General features: G+C 44.0%; 1 protein-coding gene across 1 annotated transcript in view; it reads right to left on the reverse strand.

The window, feature by feature from the left end:
* Positions 1-15,183, reverse strand: part of LOC134602599 (protein mono-ADP-ribosyltransferase PARP12-like) — a 64,309-nt gene that overhangs the window by 13,688 nt on the left and 35,438 nt on the right. Inside the window, exons 6-7 of the mRNA XM_063447627.1 lie at positions 5,738-5,906; positions 2,681-2,801 (exon numbers count right to left, since the gene is read on the reverse strand). Coding sequence (XP_063303697.1) covers positions 2,681-2,801; positions 5,738-5,906 — 290 coding nt within the window. The remainder of the gene's footprint in view (positions 1-2,680; positions 2,802-5,737; positions 5,907-15,183) is intronic.

Genomic DNA, 15,183 nt, shown 5'->3' on the forward strand with positions numbered 1-15,183 from the left:
TTTTGATTGAAGGTACTGCTGTTATATACTGCTGTGGATTTTATGTATCTTTTAGTCTCACACTAGGGGATATATCACTATTGGATTTCCCGTATAGTTTATATTGCTAAACAAGGCATATAGCCTTGCATATAGCAGGGTCGGCTACATATCTCTACACCCGTTTGTGCTTCTTCGTGAATTTATTTTCCACCAGTGAGCTATCTTGATATACTCTATTGAGACACTATTTATAATGACCAGTTTAACTCCAGTACCATATCGGCATTTCTACTATTGCTAGGTACAACGATCCCAGCTATATATATTACTTACGGATTTTACCGTTTTATCGCGACTTGGTTTATTTAAAGGACCACTCTAGGCACCCAGACCACTTCAGCTTAATGAAGTGGTCTGGGTGCCAGGTCCTTCTAGGGTTAACCCATTTTTTCATAAACATAGCAGTTTCAGAGAAACTGCTATGTTTGTGAATGGGTTAAGCCTTCCACCTAATCCTCTAGTGGCTGTCTCATTGACAGCCGCTAGAGGCGCTTGCGTGATTCTCACTGTGAAAATCACAGTGAGAGCACGCAAGCGTCCATAGGAAAGCATTGTAAGTGCTTTCCTATGAGACCGGCTGAATGCGCGCGCAGCTCTTGCCGCGCGTGCGCATTCAGCCGACGGGGAGGAGAAGAGGAGGATCGGAGGAGGAGAGCTCTCCGCCCACCGCTGGAAAAAGGTAAGTTTTAACCCCTTACCCCTTTCCAGAGCCGGGCGGGAGGGGGGCCCTGAGGGTGGGGGCACCCTCAGGGCACTCTAGTGCCAGGAAAACGAGTATGTTTTCCTGGCACTAGAGTGGTCCTTTAATTTTCATCTTTTGTACGGAGCAGCCTGTACTTATGTTCCGTTTCTCTTATATATTGATCCACATATCGGATGTCCCTATAGTCTTACTTGGTCCTCTTTAGAGGCCTTACTACTATTTATTTTAGCGGACTTTATACGTATGTGCACATACAATATATATATCATTTTCTATGAGGTTTTTAATTCCTCACCTTTATGTGATTTTCACTAACACAACCTTCTATGGTGTTTCTAGCCAGGGTAAGCTTTATACCTATTATATATATTTTCTTTGCTTAATTTTTGTTTAATAAAGGTTATTACCATTTTCTTTGTTACGTTTACTTTAGGAGGTAATCTTCTAGAGTGAGATTAAATCCCATTCACTTTTGAGTGAGTGTTTTTTTTCTATCCCACTCTTTCAGTTGGTAGTTATTTACTTGTTGTGGAGTTAAGCCCCCGTGTTACCTCTTGTAACCTACTTTGGGGTTCTGACGTTGGCTAGTCCAACATCACCACTCCTATCTCATACTTATTTAAGCTGTTTACTTGCCCCATAATAGCACTTTTTCTGAATTTGTAGGATTGCAAGACAAGGATACAATAGAATCTCCAATCTTCCAGCAAGGGATGAACAAATAAATGAAAAATAAAATTTACAGAATTTTAACTGGTGGATATACATGAACAGCATTCACAAACATCTATGTTTTGCATTGACATAGTAGTTATTTATTCAAATTAAACGTTATTTTCTCCGATAGAATAGGAAGTGAAGTCAAATGGCTCTGCCAAGTTGCTCAGTACAAACCCACATCAGAAGCTCATTAATATTCTAGCTAAGTAAAGCATTTGTGGAAGAATGCTGCATAAGTTTAACCCCTTAAGGACACATGGCATGTGTGACATGTCATGATTCCCTTTTATTCCAGAAGTTTGGTCCTTAAGGGGTTTTTAAATAGACCTTACTTTACCTTAGCAGTATTTAACAGTAATACATGGGTAAAAATTATAGTGAATATTTTACAGCCAACCCTTTCTTTTACAATCAATATACTGCTTGGGTACATACGAGAAGATAAAAGAGGTGGCAGAATGGGACAGTTGCTAGGATATACCTTCTGAAGTATCTCCATTCATAAACTGATGTGCTGACAATGAATCTAACGTGTCTGCGTCCTTGGGGAGTCTTGCCCTGCTTGAGAACTGTACCTCAGTAGGACCAATAACTTAGTAGGTAGGTGGGAGCACAGGGTAGATGTAACATTCGTATAACACCCAAAGACCACGGCACAAGCACCATCATCACTGGAGAGGAGCTGGGCATTATATTCTATATCACCTTTTATAACAGGTTCATGTTTATTTTTCAGGATTTTTAAAAGAAAAATCTTTCTTTAGTGAGGCATAAAAATTGACAGTTTTTGTAACATCTTACAAAACAGTAAAACAAATAAAACACATTACAAATATGCCACACAATATGCACTACTCAATCAAGTATATTCCTTAAATTCTCTTTTAATGTGCAGATGTAACCAATAGGATGAACATCCCTAAAATAGCCATCAGTAATTTTATAGATGCTGCTGACCAATTACTCTAACTGGGATTCTTGATGTGTCTAAGTTTGTAGTTGTACGCAGCTCATATAAAATCAAGCAACAAGAACTAAAACCAATAAGAATAAGAAAAAGAAGGTTTACTTAGGACTTGCAGAATCCTCATCTCTTTACTATATTGCTCTCGTGGCATCTTGAGGATTTTAAGGCTATTAAGACCAATGGATTCGTACATGACAACGAACAAACCTCAAAGTCAGGCAGTTCATAAAGCTCCATTTTTATCATACCTTTAAAACTAAGCACATACTCATGCTTCCCTGCTTTAAATGGTACTCGTGCCGTGGTGTCTGACATGTAAACATTCTCCAGATCACTGCTGCTGATGGTGGACAATTTGTGAAGGTCACACTGTTTTGAAAAAACAAAAAACATTCATCAATACATCAATTGTAAGAACTGTAAATGTATGGAGTAAGTGCCCCAGAAGCAGCCCACTACTGAAATTCAAACCATGGTGTGTGGACAGGTGGAAAAAAAATAACAGCATTCAATATAAATATATATATATATTACATATTTTCCCCCCAAGTAAGTGGGTTAATCTCATAAGAGCAGACATTAGCATGTTAGAGTAGGACCTGCTAAAGATGGGGTACATTGACGTTTGAGGGACATTTGACATTTGGTACTTTTAGGTCAGTTTGAAATTTCATTCGAATGAATGAAATTCCGATCCGTGCTGCGGCTGCATCTTGCAGCCGCTTAGTAGATAGCTCCTTAATTCCCATGGTATCAGGGAGCTATCTACTAAAAGGCTGAAAGACCAACATTGGTCTTTCAGCCAACTTTACTAATACTAAATAAAAACTACTTAGTATTAGTAATTAATCTGCCCCTACATGCTATGGTGCAAGTAGGGGCATGTCTACTAAACTGTGAGCAGCCTCTGGCTGCTCACTGTTGTAAAAAATAAATAAAGCACTGCATGGTGGGGCATCTAATAACTAGTAGGGGGACGACAAAGTGTCCCACCAGAGCCCCCACCCATGCCCCGCAAGTGGGGGCCATTCAACTAAACGGCGGACATAGGATCCCCCCGGGCCCACATCCATGAACAGCTGGTGGGGGCCCTAAATGAAAATTGGGGGAGGCCTACTGTCCCCCCCCCCCAGCCCCCACCCATGAGCAGTGGGTGGGGGCCCTATAAGACAATGGGGGTGGGGGACCCGTAATCGCTACAGAATTTGCTGGCGATATATAAATAATAAAATAATAATATTAATTTGTTTGATGATAACAGAGCTGCATATACAGGCAAAATACACGAAAGACATAGAAATACATGGGGAAACACAGAGGGACCACAAAATACAAGGGGAAAACACACGAATATGCAATGGGCATGGTACTTAGTAAAGAAAAATGGGGGGGACCTATTGTCCTATTGTGGGGGGCAGGGGGAGGGACCTATTGTCCCTCCCCCTGCCCCCCACCCCATGAGTAGCGGGTGTGGGCCCTAAAAGACAATGGGGGGAATCTATTATCCCCCCCGGCCCCCACCCATGAGTGGTGGGTGGGGGCCTATGCAAAAACATACATTCACAAAAAAATCCAGACGTTAAAAGATGGATTTTTTTTTTGCGTCAGGATTGATTTTTCTGCGCATTTTTTTCTCTTTTGGCACTCTGGTTTTTTATTTTATTTTCTAACTTCTACGGGTATTATGGATTTTTATTTGGCCTTTTTTGGTAGGGTAGGTAGGGCTTTATTTCATTTTTTTTGGGGTGGGTGACGATGGGCTTGGGGACCCCTAGACACCTGGGGGGGTGGGGTATTTTTACATTTAGCCCCCCCACCCCGTCGCCCATGGGTGGGGGGACAAATGGTCCCCCCCATTGTCTTTCAGGGCCCCCACTCGCCGCTCATGGGTGGGGGCCAAAGGGGACCCTATATCCCCCGTTTTGTTGCATAGGCCCCACTAGCGGGGCACGGGGGGGTAATTTGTTGGAGGGGGCTTACAACAGCCTGTGGCTGCTCACTGTGTAGTAGACAGGCTCCTACTCGCGGCATAGCGAGTAGGGGCATTCAGGAGATTTAAATCTCACTTCTGCTAATATGGGAGTCATATTGACCCCCATAGAGTGAGGGAGGACATGGGGGCTTAGGAAGTGGCAGGAAGCACTGCTTCCTGCCGCTTCTATTTTTACATATTACAAGGAGGGAACTGCAAGCCTGTAGCTCCCTCCTTGTATTAAACTAAAACGAACGAACAAATGAACACTGATATTTGGTGTTTGTTTGTCTGAAATTTCGATTAATTCCTTCGTCTTTCTGACGAATGGGTGGACAAAATTCCTGTCCGAATTTTGGACAATAGCGAACGCCCAAATGTTTAACTGGGCATGCGCAGGAATTTCACAGCGCTATCTAGTGTGGGCAGATAACGTGTTCCACAGGGACTTCATTTGCCCACACAAAGATGGCGGCGCCCAGGACCTAGGTCCAGCATAAAATAAAGATGAAAAAATAGGTAATATGGGGGGCTTAGGAGCATATGGGGGTGACTAGGGGAACAATTAGATGTAGTGTCGGGAGGGGGGGTTAAAAAAAACCTGGATTCGGCCATGACATTGCTGCTTTAAGGACATAATTTCTAATCAGTGATTAACACTATATTTAGTCTCTTATTGTAGTGACCTTTCACAATTTCAACTACAATTATATTGACAGTTTTATGAGATTTAAATAAAAGTTACGTTTTATATATGGTTACTCCTCTATAGGGGTTTTGCTCCTGTATTTTCCTTTTTTTTTGTTTATAAGTATATATATATAACACAATATGATGTGTATTTTGTTCTGAATAAATAATTATTCAACAATTTTATCTTTTAACTTTTCCAATTCTACTCTTGAATTGAGTTTAGCTGTGCTGACCCCTCAGTCTTCCCATTGTGTTATATCAATACAATTAGCAGTACCTAACATACCCCCATTTCATTTCACTTCTTTCCATAAAAAAATTTAATAAATTTTAAAAAACAAACTAGATTATCTTAATCAAATATTGGTGCAACCACTATAAGTGGACATTAATCCCACAATTGAATTTGAAAAATGTCACTCCCCTGGAGATACATATGTAGTTATGTCACCATATTTAACATGAGTAAATTATTTTCAAAGTTTATGTTAACCCGAGCGAATTAGAACTTTGTGCCTATTATTGATGTCCAGGCTGGACGGAATAGAGATTGTCTCCTTTTGTATCAGTGTGTCTTATTATATATCGCTCTGTCTGTATAATAGAAATCAGCCTTCAATCTGTATTTTAATCTCTTTACCTGTGCGCCATACTCATTCCATATTTTGTATTCATCCTTCCAGTACCAAAGCCATTCTGTGGTGAGGATGAAATGTGGCGGTTTTGATACAGCAGATGGAGTGGAAAGACGCCGAATCTTATATGAATTGTAAGTCATGGTGCTGAAATCCAGGTGTGCCAAAGGTACTCTACAAGAAGCCATTTAAGAAACTGGTAAAGACATGTTGGATTACGATTTCTGAAGATGATATATATTACAGGGGATAAAAATGTAGCCTGTGTCCCACTAAATCCAACCCTTTGTCACACTTCAAATACAACTTCAACCATTTTTATACGTTATATATATATATTCCCTCTCATGACCTGATTTTTCTCTAAGTCAGCCCATTGCCTGATTGTCTAAGTTACCAAAACAATCTTGTCCTTAACCCCTTAAGGAATGAGCCAAATGTACACGTTGTGAAGAAAACAAAACGTAAACAAAACCTGGCATTTGCGCTACATGTCTGTCCAACCGTAATTCACCTCTTTCATATTAAATGCACCCCCCCTTATTATATATCATTTTATTCAGGGGAAACAGGGCTTTCATTTAATATCAAATATTTAGCTATGAAACATAATTTAATATGAAAAAAAAATGGGAGAAAATAGGAAATTATGTTATTTTTTTAGTTCTACATGACATTTTAACTGTCAATGTCATAATACTGTTTGCTTTTACTGCAATAAAATACACATATTTGGGGGGGGGGTGGGGCCTGACCGCGGAGCGAGGAAGACGCTCATCATAGCAGCCCCTGCAAAACGCGGCAAAAAAACAGATGGACCACGCCAAAAACGGCAACTAATCGGGCCTTAACAGCCACCCAGAGTGTGGGGACATTAAGGGACACACGAGGATACTAAACAAGCGACCCCAAATACCCGACATGAAGGTGCGGCCTAGCAAAATGGCGGGCACAGGAGAGACGTCCGCTCTCCCACTGCCACGACCGACCAAGCTCCGTGCTCTGAACCCCTATTCCCCCCCCCCCCCCCTCTGGACCGGTGGGGGTCATCCCGGTCTACCCCCACACATTACCCCTGCAAAGCGGTGGAACAAAGGCCATCATGACAAGCTCGGACCTTGCCTCCATAAAGCTCCCCAAAATGGCAGACACTACCCACACAGCCTGTCCACAACCTGCCTGGCTGAACATAGAATGCCGACTAAACGCAATATTCACCGCCTTTTGGCAGCGGATGAAGGCTCACTTACAACCCCAGGCGAACACAGCTCCAACAGCTGACGGGCCAAACACCTCACCACGAGGCATCCAGCAGCATGGCACAAAACCCCCTCCAAAACTTGCACCCACGAAAGCTAAGCTCCACCGGGGTGCACTCCCGAGACTACACCCACGCAAATCGGGACCAGGGATTCAACAGAAGCCAAAAAGGAAACTCCCACGGCACCCTAATCAGCGAACTAAGCCCCAGAAGGGCAAGACAAGCCCAGCCGGACAGGAGACCCGGAAAGGTGCAAGATCCGAGGAGTGGACCACATCAAGATGGCACAGGCAGCGCAGCCCCAGCCCAACACAGGAGAAGTCCGTGCAACATCCAGCCAAAGGGGCATTACACCCGCAGGCAAACACACCTCCGCAAAGCACAGGGGCCCAGAGCTCCCACACACAGGAGAGATGGCAAGTACAAACAACACTGGGAGAAAGCACTCGCCCCCAGCAGGGCATCGGCTGAACCGGTAGTGGCTGAGACATACCGCCAGGCACAGTGTCCACCCGGTCTGGACTTTCACAAGTACTGTATTTTATTTGATGACAAACATTCTCTCTTTACTTGTTGGTCTCACGTTTTTAGGCTTGCTAATGCAGGGGATCACAGGGGGTCTCAATCGCAGCTCACAAGGCTGACAGTGACGCAATCACAACAGGCTTAGCACAACTCGCAGGAAACACAGCTAGACACGTTAATACCTACCCTGTACGTGAGAGCTGCATAGCATCACCCAGACTAAACACACTTTATGCTAACCTACTTACTGCAGTCACTAAAGGATACTTTCTTATATGCTCCTGACATGTCTGATAAGCCTGTTATATTACTGTTTAGACACATTGAACAAGTATGTGACTACACGAGTTAACCTAAAGATGTATGAAGTGATTAACTATCGAGCTCTCTCTATAATAGCATTGATGTTTTCTATTAGTTTACAGTTATATTTTAAAGTTGCACTGAACTCCCAAATGTATACGCTACTTAAGAACCTAAACCGCTGCAATTTTGTTATCTGCAACCTAAAAAAAAAAATGTGCCTGACAATCGATTGCCACAACATGTAATGCAACTAACTGTTCATTGATGTACCTTGATGTCGCTGTTGTGGCACACCAAGGCGTAATGTTATTTCATGCGCACACCAAAATAAAGAATTTAAAAAAAACAAAAAAAAAAAAAACTAGACTAAACCAGACTCAACTATATTATATTGTGTAAGCAAATCTTTTTTTTTTTTTTTAATATCTAAATATAATATTCATAATCTCCTTGTGTAAATGGGTATATTGTCATGATTCAAACTGTGAAATTATTTTCTATCATTAAATAAAGTACAAGTTAAAAAAAAAAATTACACATATTTGTATTCAGCAAAGTCTCACGTGTAAAACAGTACCCCCTATGTACGGGTTTTATGGTGTTTTGGGAAGTTACAGGGTCAAATATAGCACGTTACATTTGAAATTTTAATTTGCCAGATTGGTTACGTTGCCTTTGAGACTGTATAGTAGCCCAGGAATTAAATTTACACCCATAATGGCATACCATTTGCAATAGTAGACAACCCGAGGTATTGCAAATGGGGTATGTCCAGTCTTTTTTAGTAGCCATTTGGTCACAAACACTGGGAAAATTGGATTTTTTTGCATTTTTCACACACAAACAAATATTAACGCTAACCTCTTGATAAAAGTCCAGATGGGACTGAAACGTTGACACTTTTTTTTGACAAATTTTTTCTGCAATAAAGAAGCACTATTTTTGAACCATATCAAGTCCTGTGAGTGCTTTCCTACAAGGTATTCTATATGTATATATATATACATAATTTTTTTAAAATATTTTTATTTATATATATAGGTGTATAAATATATGTCACGGTAATATACCCCAACACGCAGGAATAGTTCAGATAGTCAAGAGACAAGAAACCAGGGTTCGTCTTACCGGACCTTAGAATGGCCGGACTAGGACGAGAATAAGAAAGACAGAGTCTAGAACAAGCCGAGGTCAAGGGAACTGAGCGACAGCGTAACGTAGAACAAGCCGAGGACTGGTACACAGAGGACAAAACAGCGGATAAGCAAGCAAGGATAAAGAGAGAGCGGAGTCAGGAACAAAGCCAAGGTCAAGCACCAAAAAACCAACTGAACGATACAAGCACTAAAGGGAACTGGACAGAAACCACGATAGGGCAAGGAGCAAAGGAAACAGGTGAGTATGAATACCCTAATGTTCACTTTGATTGGCCCCTGTCATATCCACGCCCCCAAAACGTGAGTGTATGGGGAACGTGGCATGACAGGGGCCAATGGGAGACTGATTCTAATTTAGTCTCCCACTGTCCCTTTAAGAGCGCGCCCGAGACGCGCGGCGTGCTCGTAGTGTCGGGCGGGACACGTGACCGCTTCTCGCGGTCACTGCCTGCCTGACTGATCTTATCGTTGGCTGAGCCGCGCGCGGCTCGTGCAGGAGCAGGACCGCGCGCAGCGAGAAGAGAGGACCCCGGCCGGCCCCTGGAGAAGGTAAGTACTGCTACAGTACCCCCCCCCTGAAGACACGCCCACCGGGCGGGGAGGAGCAGGCCTGGCAGGAAAACGAGCGTGGAAAGAACGCACAAGGCGAGGAGCGTGAACAGCGCCAGCGGAAATCCAACTGCGTTCCTCAGACCCATAGCCCTTACAATGTACCAGATATTGGAGGCGACCCCGAAGAAAACGAGAGTCAATTATAGCCGCCACTTCAAATTCCTCATGGCCCTCCACAGAAACCGGAGGAGGAGGAGGGACATGCCGAGTATAACGGTTGCACAGGAGGGGTTTTAACAAGGAGGTATGAAACACGTTAGGAATGCGTAGATTCCTAGGAAGATCCAATGCATACGAGACAGGATTAACCACATGCAAGATACGAAAAGGACCAATAAAACGAGGGGCCAACTTCATAGAAGGCACACGAAGACGAATATTGCGAGTAGAAAGCCAAACCCGGTCCCCCACAGCATAGGATGGAGCCGCCCTGCGATGTTTGTCTGCCTGAACCTTCTGGCGAGCAGCGGAAGCCACCAAAGAACACTGAACCTGCTCCCAAGTATTACGTAGACTAGCCAAATGTTCATCCAGAGCTGGCATGCCCTGCAAGGAGAACGCAGCTGGAAGAACCACGGGATGCCGGCCATAAACAACGTAAAAAGGGCTGTTACCGGAGGATTCATGAGCAGCATTATTACGAGCAAACTCAGCCCAAGGAAGAAGGTCAGCCCAATTGTTCTGATGGTGGGACACGAAACAACGAAGATACTGCTCTAGAGATTGGTTGGCACGTTCAGCAGCTCCATTAGACTGGGGGTGGTAAGCGGAAGAAAACGAGAGGGAGATACCCATCTCTGTACAAAACGTTTTCCAGAATCTGGAGATAAACTGGCTACCCCTATCGGACACGATCGAAGTGGGAATACCATGCAACCGAAACACCTCCCTGGCAAAGATAGAGGCAAGTTCCTTGGATGATGGCAATTTGACAAGAGACACAAAATGAGCCATCTTAGAAAAACGATCCACAATCATCAGAATGACAGTTTTACCATTAGAGGGAGGTAATTCAACAATAAAATCCATGGATAGATTGGACCACGGCCTCTCGGGTATGGGCAACGGATGCAACAACCCACAAGGAACTCTGTGGGAGGACTTCATACTGGCACAAGTACTACAGGCATTAACGTAATCGGTGACGTCCTTGCGTAAGGAAGCCCACCAGAAATATCTAGAAACTGCTGAGAATGTCTTAGAAATACCAGGGTGTCCAGCAGTTCTAGTGTCATGATATAATGACAAGATGTCTCGTCTCTCCGGTATATCAACGAATAGCTTATCAGCAGGCCTCTCCCCAGGAGCCAAGTTTTGTTTAGCCTTAATAGCTTGTAAGAGGGAAGACGAAATAGAAAGAACAGTAGTAGCTATTATTCTGTCAGGCGGAATGACAGGGGTAACATCGATCTCGAGTTTGTCAGTAGTCTCGAATTGTCTGGACAGAGCGTCAGCTTTAGTATTACGATCACCTGGTCTGTATGTGATTATGTAATTAAAACGAGACAAAAACAGAGACCACCTGGCCTGCCTAGAAGACAATCTTTTTGCTTCACTGAGATAGGAGAGGTTTTTGTGATCTGTTAAAATGAGGATGGGATCCCTAGTACCCTCTAGCAGATGTCTCCATTCCTTGAGCGCCAAAATGATAGCAAGGAGTTCACGATTGCCTACATCATAATTCTTCTCTGCTTTGGACATCTGTCTGGAAAAGAAGCCACAAGGGTGTAACGGCTTTTCAGGTGAATCTCTTTGAGACAAGATAGCACCTACCCCAATCTCAGAAGCATCAACTTCAAGAATAAAGGGCAGTGAAGGGACAGGATGCTGTAAAATAGGAGCAGAGGCAAATGAAGCCTTCAGGAATTCAAAGGCCTCGAGTGCTTCTGGTTTCCAGACATGAGTATTACCATCCTTCTTGGTCATTCTGGTTATAGGTGCTACAATGGCAGAAAACCCTTTAATAAAACGCCTATAATAATTTGAGAACCCCAGAAAACGCTGAATGGCTTTCAAACCCTGAGGTAGAGGCCATTCCATAATGGCAGAAAGTTTCTTGGGATCCATACGAAAACCCTTGGCAGAGATTATATACCGTATATACTCGAGTATAAGCCGACCCGAATATAAGCCGAGGCCCCTAATTTTTCCCAAAAAAACTGGGAAAACTTATTGACTCGAGTATAAGACTAGGGTGGGAAATGCAGCAGCTACTGGTAAATTTCTAAATAAAATTAGATCCTAAAAAAAATATATTAATTGAATATTTATTTACAGTGTGTGTATAATGAATGCAGTGTGTGCGTATGAGTGCAGCGTGTGTGTATGAGTGCAGTGTCTGTATGAGTGCAGCGTGTGTGTGTATGAGTGCAGCGTGTGTATGAGTGCAGCGTGTGTATGAATGCAGTGTGTGTATGAATGCAGTGTGTGTGTGTATGAATGCAGTGTGTGTGAGTGCAGTGTGTGTGTATGAGTGCAGTGTGTGTGTATGAGTGCAGTGTGTGTATGAATGCAGTGTGTGTATGAATGCAGTGTGTGTATGAATGCAGTGTGTGCAGGGCCGGTGCAAGGATATTTGCCCCCCCCATATGTCCTGACCTCCCCTCCTCCTCCCTCAGTGGTCCTTACCTCCCCACCCCCGTGTTCCTTCACCCCCCTCCCCCAGTGGTCCTGACTCACCCCTCCCCTAGTGGTCACTACTTCCCCCTCCCCTCCCCTAGTGGTCCTTATCCCCCCCTCCCTCCCCTAGTGGTCCTTATCCCCCCCCTCCCTCCCATAGTGGTCCTTATCCCCCCCTTCCCTCCCATAGTGGTCCTTATCCCCCCCCTCCCTCCCATAGTGGTCCTTATCCCCCCCTCCCTCCCATAGTGGTCCTTATCCCCCCCCTCCCTCCCATAGCGGTCCTTATACCCCCCTCCCTCCCATAGTGGTCCTTATCCCACCCCCTCCCTCCAATAGTGGTCCTTATCCCCCCCCCTCCCTCCCATAGCGGTCCTTATACCCCCCCTCCCTCCCATAGTGGTCCTTATACCCCCTCTCCCTCCCATAGTGGTCCTTATCCCACCCCCTCCCTCCCATAGTGGTCCTTATACCCCCCCCCCTCCCACAGTGGTCCTTATACCCCCTTTTTTTTTTAATTATTTTTTTTATTAATATTATTTTTTTTTTTTATTATTATTTCTTATTTTATTTTTTTTTCGTCCCCCCTCCCTGCTTGATACATGGCAGGGAGGGGGGCTCTCCTTCCCTGGTGGTCCAGTGGCAGTTCAGTGGGGGGGAGAGGGGGGCTGGCAGAGCTGTACTTACCTGTTCTGCAGCTCCTGTCAGCTCTCTCCTCCTCTGCGCCGTCCGTGCAGCTCCTTCTATCAGCTCACACTGTAAGTCTCGCGAGAGCCGCGGCTCTCGCGAGACTTACACTGGGAGCTGACCGAGGTGCTGAACGGACGGCGCAGAGGAGGAGAGAGCTGACAGGAGCTGCAGAACAGGTAAGTACAGCTCTGCCAGCCCCCCTCTCCCCCGGTCTGTATTATGGCAATGCAAATTGCCATAATACAGACCTTGACTCGAGTATAAGCCGAGTTGGGGTTTTTCAGCCCAAAAAATGGGCTGAAAAACTCGGCTTATACTCGAGTATATACGGTAACCCAAGAATTGGACTTCAGATTGATCAAATGAACATTTTTCGAGTTTGCAATAGAGACCGTTAACCAGAAGAGTTCTCAACACTAATTTAACATGCATGTGATGAGTCTGTAAATCAGTAGAATAAATTAATATGTCGTCCAAGTATACTATAACGAATGTATGTATATATTGACGTAGGACATCATTAATAAATTCTTGAAAAACTGCTGGGGCGTTACAAAGGCCAAAGGGCATCACAGTATATTCGTAGTGGCCACTCCTGGTATTGAATGCGGTCTTCCATTCGTGATCCTTTTTGATACGTATGAGATTGTAAGCACCCCTAAGGTCCAATTTAGTAAAAACTGTGGCCTGTTTAAGCCTATCAAATAGTTCTGTGATCAAAGGTATGGGGTACGCATTTTTGACGGTGATTTTATTTAGGCCCCTATAGTCAATACAAGGCCTTAATTCGCCATCTTTATTAGATACAAAGAAGAAACCAGCCCCTGCCGGGGAAGAGGATCTTCTTATAAATCCCTTCTCTAAAGAATCCTTAATATATTCCTCCATAACCAGATTCTCCTGAGGAGATAAAGGATATATTCTCCCTTTGGGAGGCATCGTACCAGGTAGTAAATTAATAGCACAGTCGTAAGGCCTGTGAGGTGGCAATTTTTCAGCCTCCCTTTTATCAAAAACAGATTTAAGAGACAGGTACTGAGGGGGTATGACCGTAGGCACAGGAGGAATATTAGTAGAATTCAAAGGGGTGATTTTAACAATACAAGACTCTTGGCAAGAATCACTCCAAGAAACTATTTGTCCTGACTCCCAATCAATGGTGGGATTATGAGTACGCAACCAAGGATACCCTAACACGAGGTGAGAGGAAGGAGAAGTAATGATCTGAAACCGAATGGTCTCAGAGTGTAACACCCCTGTAGACATATGTAGTGGAACAGTTTCATGTGTGATAACTGGAGAGCACAATGGTCTACCATCTATGGCCTCAACGGCCAAGGGTGTCTCCTTCTCTCTGGTGGGTATGTTATTCTCCTTGACAAAACTGGAATCAATAAAGTTTTCGGCCGCTCCGGAATCAACCAGGGCTAGTATATTCCCTACTATGCAGTTACTACCAAGGTGCAGGGAAACAGGGAGAAGTAATTTATTAAGAGGCAAATGTGAGGACTGTGATGTCACACCCAAGGCCAGTCCTCTATACGGTCTTAGGTGCGATAGTTTCCCGGACGCACGGGACATTCTTGTCTCATATGACCCCTCCTACCACAATAAAGACAAAGTCCCTCCTTTCTCCTATAAAGCTTTTCAGCGTCAGTAAGTTTGGCAACCCCTAACTGCATAGGTTCCTCCTCTGACCCTTTAGATCCCTCGGGAGTCTCAGCTCTAGGTGAGTTAACGGGAACAAAGCGTCTATTTCTGGACCTGGTATATAACCTGTCACGGATCCTGTTATCTATATCGATAAGATAGTCAATCAGGTCCTCCAGGGGTACAGGGAGGTCCTTAGCTGCTACCTCATCCAACATAGTTTCAGACAGACCTTCCATAAACGCAGTAGTAAGCCCATTATTAGTCCAATCTACCTGTGAGGCAAGGGTACGGAACTGAATAGCATAATCGGCTACAGATTTAGATCCTTGCTTTATTCTCATTAATGCCCATGCGGCATTTTTTGACCTTTTAGTCGTGTCAAATGTTCTACGAAACGCTGTGAGGAAGCTATTGAAGTCGTGTACCATAGGCCCATTAGCCTCCCAAATAGGATTTGCCCATTCTAGTGCCTTATCCGTAAGCTGGTGCATAAGAAAACCCACCTTAGATCTATCAGTGGGAAATGAACGTGGGTACATTTCAAAGTGGAATTCCACTTGATTAAGGAATCCCCTACATGTCTTAGCGTCCCCTCCATACCTAGGTGGCGGGGTTAGATGTGCTGAAG

Source organism: Pelobates fuscus, chromosome 3 (genome assembly GCF_036172605.1).
Source record: "Pelobates fuscus isolate aPelFus1 chromosome 3, aPelFus1.pri, whole genome shotgun sequence".
In the NCBI taxonomy this organism is placed as follows: Eukaryota; Metazoa; Chordata; class Amphibia; order Anura; family Pelobatidae; genus Pelobates; species Pelobates fuscus.